Source organism: Quercus suber, unplaced genomic scaffold (genome assembly GCF_002906115.3).
Source record: "Quercus suber isolate HL8 unplaced genomic scaffold, Cork oak 2.0 scaffold_144, whole genome shotgun sequence".
Lineage (NCBI taxonomy): Eukaryota > Viridiplantae > Streptophyta > Magnoliopsida > Fagales > Fagaceae > Quercus > Quercus suber.
Genome location: NW_027069605.1, coordinates 875575 through 884002, shown reverse-complemented (window position 1 = coordinate 884002; position 8428 = coordinate 875575). Strand labels below are relative to the sequence as shown.

Sequence of the window (8428 nt, the reverse complement as noted above, 5' to 3'; positions counted from 1 at the left end):
GACTTGAATGACCATCCATGTACCCCAAAAATCATTCTTGCATTACATGCATCAATTTGTCTTTGCATTACATGCATCAATTCATTCATTGCATAACATAAAAATGATCTTGAGGTTCTAACGATCGTAATGGTGTGTCAGGTTTCCAAATTGGACCATTGGATCGAAATATATCGCATGATCAAGTTTGCACGAACAACATGCATTGTGTCTAGGTAGAGTCGACCACACATGATTAATTTAAATTAATTCTGATTGGTTAAACAATTAAAATTAATTAAATAATTTTGTGATTTGTTGATAATTAGTGTCTAAAATAGGAATGCATGCATAGGAATAAAAGGGATGATTGGATAACAATAAAATTGTGGATCATCTGACTTTATTAAGATTTATTTTAGGGTATTTATCTACAAGATAATTGTTCCTAAAAAGCCTGAATTATCTAGAAAAGAGATAAAAAAAAAAAAAAAAAATCATGGACGGAGGATGAAAACACGTCTAGGTGCAAGGACCGGATCAAAAAACCCTAGAAGGAGAGTCCAAACGGCACCCGAACACAAAAGAGTGTTCGGCATCCAAAAGCAGCATTCGGCACTTTAAAAGTGCCAAATTGGCCTCTTTTGGGCTTTGGCCCAACCGCCTTCGAGTGACAATAAGGCACACCTTTTTTGATCTTTTTGGAGAAGGATGAGTCTCAATTCGTATTCTACACTTTGAGGCCATTTTTTAGAGTTTTCTATCCTCTATAAATAGAGACTAGGTCTCATAATTCAGCACCTTTTTTCTACACTCTGAGAGGCACACGTTTTGAGGCTCTCAAATTGCTGATACTTGCTGATTCTTTCTGAGATTTGTTGCTTAAATTAGTGTTTTTAGGTTTCAAAGATAATTGAATAAGTTTCTTTGAATCCTAAAACATCCTCTCAAGAACAAGAAGTGCTTATGCAAGAGGTTGTTTTCAATCACCCTTTCTTTTTTATGCTATCTTTTTATGATTGGTGAATGTTTTATCCATAATGTGAATGATTCTTCATTGTTTTGTTTAAAACATGATTGTTTTTTATGTGATTGTTATAATCTTTTTCTTGAATGTCAATAATTTGCATGTGAACAATTTTTTTTCTTAAAATAAAAACAGATCTGTATCTTTCTTATATGTAGATCTGAGTTTTTCTTCAAACAAAAACGGATCCGCATCTTTATGAGATGTAGGTCTGAATTTTTCTCAAGATAAAAACTAATTTGTATCTTTCTTGGATACTGATCTGATTTTTCTTTAACATATGCAGATTTTTGAAATAAAGAGAGAGATTAAACATGATTGTGTTTGCCTTTGTTTATTTAATTCATGATTGCATAAATTCATATTATGAGTGAAACTCTCTTCTTAAAAGAAAAATCCTTTTCATTTTTTTTACATAAAAGAAAAACAGATCTGATTTTTCTGCTATTAAAAATCATGTTTTATTATTATAAAATAGATCTAATATTTTACAAACCCAAAACACCATTTTTTTAATTCTTAAAAAACATATCTGATATTTTTCAAACCAAAAGACTTTATTTTGTGTAATAAAAACAGACCTTGATTTTTATCTCCAAAAACCACTTTTTTTATATACCACAAAGTAGATCTAATTTTTCCAAATCAAAATCAAATTTTTACCAACAAAAACAGATATGATTCTTTTCAAAAGAAGGGACTTCATTCATAAATAAATTTGTGTGATTTAACATTTTTTTTCACATGTTCAATATATCATTAATGACATGCATAAAATGATACATTGGTCACAAGAGTCTAAAAGACTAGACTTTGTCTGGGCGGAATGGGTGCCTAACACCTTTCCATTCTGTAACCTAGTCTCCGGATTTAGGTCTTTGGCTAAATAGATCTAGCCTTGTCTTTATTTATTTTGGGTAAAATGTAACTAGGACAAAAATCCATGTAATTATTTTGGTAGTTTGTAACTAGGACCTAAAGCCATGTAATTTTTCAATTTTTCAAATATGTAATTTATTTTTCAATCAATGAATGGAACATCATGTATTTGTATATATTTATTTTTTATTTTTTTTGTATAAAAAAATAAGTGGCGACTCCACACCACTTACCCAAAAAGAAAGGTGCCTAAAAAGTACTCATATCTCTTTTTTGAGAGGCACCCCAGTTTTGGTGGTCTCTCACAGTTGCGGAAACCAATTCCAGAGGATTAGTAGCGCGAACTTTTTAGGTGGATGTTGGAAGAGAAAAGGAAGATCAAACCAAAAGATCCTGAAGAAAAGAAGCACATTGATGAAGAGAAAGCCATTCTCAAACAATTTATTCGAGCAAAACCTATCCTTAATATCTAATTATTTAACACTTGTTTTCAAGTTTAGAGATTACTATAAATGAATATTTTCTTTCTTTTTATATGTTTAGTTTATCCTTATGTCAAATCTCTTTAAATTTCTTTAAATCATTGTTGTTCAATGCAGGGAAAATGTTGATAATAGTCAGGAAAATGACTTCTTTCTCTTTTTCACGTAAAAATTGATGGGACTGACGAAGTAGATCCTGCAAGAGGTAAGGCTGACGACGAGGAAAGTCTTTAGTGACGAGAACACACGTTAATGACGAGGAAAGCCCCTCCATCATTACCATCAGTAAATGACAGGGGCGGTTACACATCCAGACGAACAGACCGTTGGGATCAACTTAAAACCACTTAATAATGCCAGCAGGCGTTACGCAGAGGGAAGTTAAAGCACCATAAATCACCCAACGGCTAAAAACTGCAACAACATATATAAATCCCTCACATCCCTCCACGAGAGAGGTATGAACATTCTCTTACATTGATGATATTTGGTTGTTTTGCTCTCATATAATTCTTGACACTGACTTTAGCATCGGAGACGTTGTGGCAGGCACCACACCGGTGACCATCCTTCAGGAAACGGTCTTGCACGAGGTTTAAGATCGTCTCTGGTCGCATTCATTGACTGACGAAGTCACACTTCATCAGTTTGGCACCGTCTGTGGGGAACGACATTTTCTTGTTCAAACTCGAAATAGTAGTTCCTTGTTTTTATTTTCTCTGGGATGGAGTCCAATCAAGATTCTACGGCTCTAGCTCAGCAAGTACAAGCCCTTGCAGCCACAGTTGAAGAACTGACCAGGCAAAACCAAGAAATGAGGCTGAGGCTTCAGCAGGAGGAAAATCGTTCGAGGGGTAACCAGGAAAATGAAGGAGATAGCAACGGAAGAAGCGACCATCGAAGGCTAAACACTCTCGTCGAGCAGAATTCAGAAACTCTTCGGGAAATGAGGAGGGAAATGGACGAACTAAGGAATGCCATCAAAGAAAAAACAGACCGGAGCGTGGATCGAATGGTCCGGGTGACGGATTCACCATTCACAACGGCGGTCCTCGACTGCCCAGTACCGTCAAAATTTCGGTTACCTCAGCTCGAGCCCTTCGACGGATTAAAAGACCCTCAAGACCACTTGAACACCTTCAAGACGACCCTGGGACTTCAACAGCCCCCAGACAAAATACTGTGTCGTTCCTTCCCAACTACGCTTAGGGGAGCTGCTCGAGAATGGTTTACAAAGTTGCCAACATCGTCAATCGATACGTTCGAGCAGCTAAGTAGCTCCTTCCTGCGTCACTTTATTGGAGGACAACGACCAAAGAGGACCGCCGACCACTTGCTTACCATCAAGCAAGGGGAAAAGGAAACCTTGAGATCATATGTAAAACGTTTCACGAGGGAAACATTGGAGGTAGACGAAGCCGACGATATGGTGCAGCTGACGACCTTCAAGGCCGGATTGAGGTCCAGAGATCTCGTCAGTTCGCTCGCGAAGAATCCCCCAAAGACGATGGCTGCAATGCTCCTCAAGGCGCAGAAGTACATGAACGCCGAGGACGCGTTGGCTGCTATCAAGGATGAGGACAGACCAGGAGACAAAGGAAGAAAAGAGGACTATCGCAGAGGGCAAAAGCGGGACCGACCAGATCATCGAGTCAGTGACGGAGTCAAAAGGAAAGACGAGAAAAGCCCGCGAACGGTAAAATTCACCCCTCTCGTTATGCCTGTTGATAAAATCTTAACGCAGATCAAAGACGAGCACTACCTTAAATGGCCACGGCCACTGCACTCATCTCCTAACGTCCGCGACAAAAGCAAGTACTGTCGATTCCATAAAGATCATGGCCATTACACCGAAGATTGTAGGGATCTCAAAGAACAGATAGAAGAATTGATACGGAAGGGGAAACTTCAGAAATTCATAAAGAAGGGGGAAAACAATAAATTTCGAGATGAAAACAAGGGCCAGCATGGGTCATCGTCCAGGAACGACAACCGTCGGTCACTACCTCCTCAAAATGTGGTTGGGGAAATATAGACTATCGCAGGGGGACCTACCACCGGGGGCTCATTCAAGTCACTCAAGAAAACACATCAACGGCAAGTGAATAGCATCCACATGACACCCCTGCCAAAGCAGAGACGGACTTATCAAGATATGATCTTCAACGAGAGTGACTCCAGAGGAGTGAAACAACCCCACAATGACCCCCTGGTCATAAAGCTCACAATAGAAGGGTTCAACACAAAGAGGGTCCTCGTGGACAATGGCAGCTCTGCTGATATTATTTACTTTTCAGCATTCCAACAGCTAAGGCTGGAACCTAAGAGACTTCGTCCATTCGACTCTCCGCTCGTCAGCTTCAGCGGTGACAGAGTGTATCCTAGGGGCATAGTGACGCTGACAGTCACAGTAGGGACGGACCTAAAACAATTAACTCGTCAGATAGACTTTCTGGTAGTAGACAGTCCGTCATCCTATAATGTTATCATTGGAAGGCCAGCCCTCAACAAGTGGAAGGCGTCCACATCCACGTACTGCTTGAAGATGAAATTCCCAACGGATGACGGTGTTAGCGAAGTCAGAGGAGACCAAGTGCTGGCCCGAGAATGTTATCAAGCTGTTCTCGCAGCTAAGGAGAACCACACGTGGATTGTAGAAGAAAAAGAGGAAGAAAAAGTGGAAGAACTGGAAACGGTAGAGTTGATCGAAGGGGAAACAACAAAAACAACCAGGATAGGGACGACCCTAAGTCCCGAGATGAGAACGAAGCTCGTAAAGTTTCTTCGGGAGAACTTGGACGTCTTTGCCTGGAACTATGACGACATGCCAGGCATATCTCCCGAAACCATCCAACACAGGTTGAATGTGAATCCAGAAAGGAAGCCCGTCAAGCAGAGACGAAGGACTTTTGCACCAGAAAGAGACCAAGCTGTCGCTGACGAAGTGAGCAAACTATTGGCGGCAGGCTTCATCAGGGAAGTATATTATCCAGATTGGCTTGCAAACGTCGTCCTGGTAAAGAAAGCCACTGGGAAATGGAGGATGTGCGTAGACTTCACGGACCTAAACAAGGCCTGCCCGAAGGACAGCTTTCCCCTCCCAAGGATAGACCAGCTCGTAGACTCTACAGCTGGACACAAGCTATTGACGTTCATAGACGCGTTTTCGGGGTACAACCAGATAAAAATGGCTGACGAGGACCAGGAGAAAACCGCCTTCATCACGAGTCAAGGGCTCTACTGTTACAATGTAATGCCGTTTGGACTGAAGAACGCTGGAGCAACTTACCAGAGATTGGTAAATAAAATGTTCGTCAAGCAGATAGGCAGGAACATGGAGGTGTACGTTGATGATATGCTCGTCAAGAGCAAAGAAGAGCCTGCTCATTTGGACGATCTGAGGGAAACATTCGAAACACTCAAACAATACCAGATGAAGCTGAACCCTGGTAAATGCGTTTTTGGTGTTGCTTCAGGAAAATTCCTGGGATTCATGGTGTCCCAAAGAGGGATAGAAGCGAATCCCGAGAAGGTACAGGCGATAATCAACATGGCCTCCCCTAAGACCGTCAAGGAGGTCCAGAAGCTCACAGGCCGGATTGCCGCGCTGAACAGGTTCGTTTCTAGAGCAACGGACAAATGCTTACCCTTCTTTAAGACCCTGAAGAAGGCTTTCGAATGGACTGACGAATGCGAAGCAGCATTCTAGGAGCTCAAACTTTACCTCAGCAACCCGCCACTCCTGAGCCCGTCAAAGGAAGGTGAGAACTTGTATTTGTATTTAGCTGTATCATCTACAGCAGTCAGTGCAGCACTAATCCGAGAAGAGGATAGGAAACAGCTCCCAGTTTATTACGTCAGCCAAGCCTTCCAGGGGGCTGAGTCCAGGTACCCGAAGATCGAGAAAATCACATTCGCCTTAATTGTAGCCTCGCGCAAGCTCAGGCAATACTTCCAGGCGAATCCAATCCTAGTGATGACGGATCAGCCCATCAAGAAGTCAATGAGCAAACCAGAAGCCGCGGGAAGGATGATCCAGTGGGCGGTCGAACTCAGCCAATTCGACGTAGAGTACCATCCAAGGACGGCCATTAAAGCACAAGCTCTGGCAGATTTCATAGCCGAGTTTACATATCTAGACGAGTCCAATCGTGCCAGCGAAGACGAGACATGGATGATACAAACTGATGGCTCGTCAGCCCAAAAAAGAGGGGGAGTAGGGGTAGTCATAACTACCCCCAACGGAGAAATATTGAAGTACGGAGTCCAGCTAAAATTCCTTGCGACTAACAACGAGGCTGAATACGAAGGAATCCTGACGGGCCTAAGGCTAGGGAAAGAGCTTGGGGCCAGGAACCTACTGATCCAGAACGACTCAAAGTTAGTTATCGGTCAGGTAAAAAGGGAATATGAAGCAAAAGAGGAACGAATGCAGAAATACCTCAAATTGACGAACCACTTGATAAAAGAATTCGAGAAAGTGGAGTTCGCCCAAATTTCAAGAAGCCAGAATAGGGCCACAGACGAAGTGTCAAAAATAGCCTCATCAGACGAAGCAGATTCAAGGATAGACCTGATGATGGAGACGCAGAAAAACCCCAGCATAGAAGAAGTTTTAACATTCGCAGTCCGGGGCGAAAGCAGCTGGATGACGCCCATCATGTCTTTTCTCCAGGATGGACACCTGCCCCAGGACGCAGATGAAGCCAGGAAGATCAAGAAGAGAGCCGCCAGATTCACGATTCTCAATGACGCCCTATACAAGAGAGGTTTTTCCATGCCTTACTTGAGGTGCGTTGACGAAGGAGAAGCAGAATACATCTTGAGAGAGGTACACAAAGGAATTTGCGGGGACCATGCCGGGCCGAGATCCCTAGTAAGAAAGATTATGCGAACTGGGTACTTCTGGCCAACCATGCAGGACGACGCGTCAAGGTTCATCAAGAAATGTGACAAATGTCAGAGGTTTAGGAATGTCCAATCCCTGCCATCAGAAAAGCTGACGACGATAACATCCCCATGGCCGTTTGCGCAATGGGGAATCAACATTGTTGGCCCCCTGCCCCAGGGCAAAGGTCAGGTAAAATTCTTGCTAGTTGCTATTGATTATTTCACTAAATGGGTTGAAGCAGAGGCATTGGCGACCATCACCGAAACCAGAATCCAGGGTTTTGTCTGGAAGAATATAATATGCAGATTTGGGATCCCAAGGACGATCATATCAGACAATGGATGACAATTTGATTGCCAGGGTTTCAGAGACTTCTACTCAGGCCTAGGCATCAAGAACCAATTCTCATCACCAGGCCACCCCCAAGCGAATGGACAGACGGAGGTAACGAACCGCATGTTGCTCAGGATCATAAAGGCCAGGCTGGACGATGCGAAAGGTGCCTGGCCAGAAGAACTACCCAACGTCCTGTGGGCCTACAGAACCACGGCCAGGACATCAACGGGAGAAACCCCCTTCAGACTTACATACGGTACAGAAGCAGTGATCCCTGTCGAAGTCGGAGTCACCAGTACCCGACGGGAAGCGTTCAACGAAGAAGAGAATGACGATTTGTTGCGAGTTGATCTAGACTGCCTTGACGAAGTATGAGACGAAGCCCTCAGCAGAATGACGGAATACCAGAAGAAGATGGCAGAATACTACAACAAAAGGGTGAAGCTCAGGCGACTCGACATAGGAGACCTCGTCCTGCGCAAAGTGACCCCGGCAACCAAAAATCCAACCCAAGGAAAGCTCGGCCCTACTTGGGAAGGACCATACAAAGTCATCCACTACTCCAGACAAGGCAGCTACCATCTGGAGACCCTAGACGGACAAAGACTCCCAAGACCATGGAACATTGAACATTTGAAGAAATACCATCAGTAGATGTAATGTAAGAACGTATTCATCAATAATACTCAATAAACAGATTATTCAGCCAATATTTGTGTTTATACAGGCTCGCTCAATGGATTTAACAAAAGCCAAAAAATTGGCTAAGTAGTAAGATTCCGCACTGACGGATGTAAACTACTAACGATAAAAAGCTATATCAGCCAAAAAATT

At 42.7% G+C, this 8428-nt stretch overlaps 2 protein-coding genes across 2 annotated transcripts; both read left to right on the top strand.

Moving 5' to 3' along the window:
* The first annotated feature begins 3091 nt into the window (after positions 1 to 3091).
* On the top strand, positions 3092 to 4402 carry LOC136068964 (uncharacterized). Its single transcript, XM_065776910.1, has one exon. The coding sequence runs from the start codon at positions 3092 to 3094 to the stop codon at positions 4400 to 4402; it is 1311 nt and encodes a 436-aa protein (XP_065632982.1).
* Positions 4403 to 4483: 81 nt separating this feature from the next.
* Positions 4484 to 7969, top strand: LOC112035103 (uncharacterized). The gene is made up of 3 exons (XM_065776909.1): positions 4484 to 5982; positions 6097 to 7447; positions 7619 to 7969. Exons 1-3 carry the CDS (start codon positions 4484 to 4486, stop codon positions 7967 to 7969), a joined length of 3201 nt encoding a protein of 1066 aa, XP_065632981.1.
* Positions 7970 to 8428: the final 459 nt, after the last annotated feature.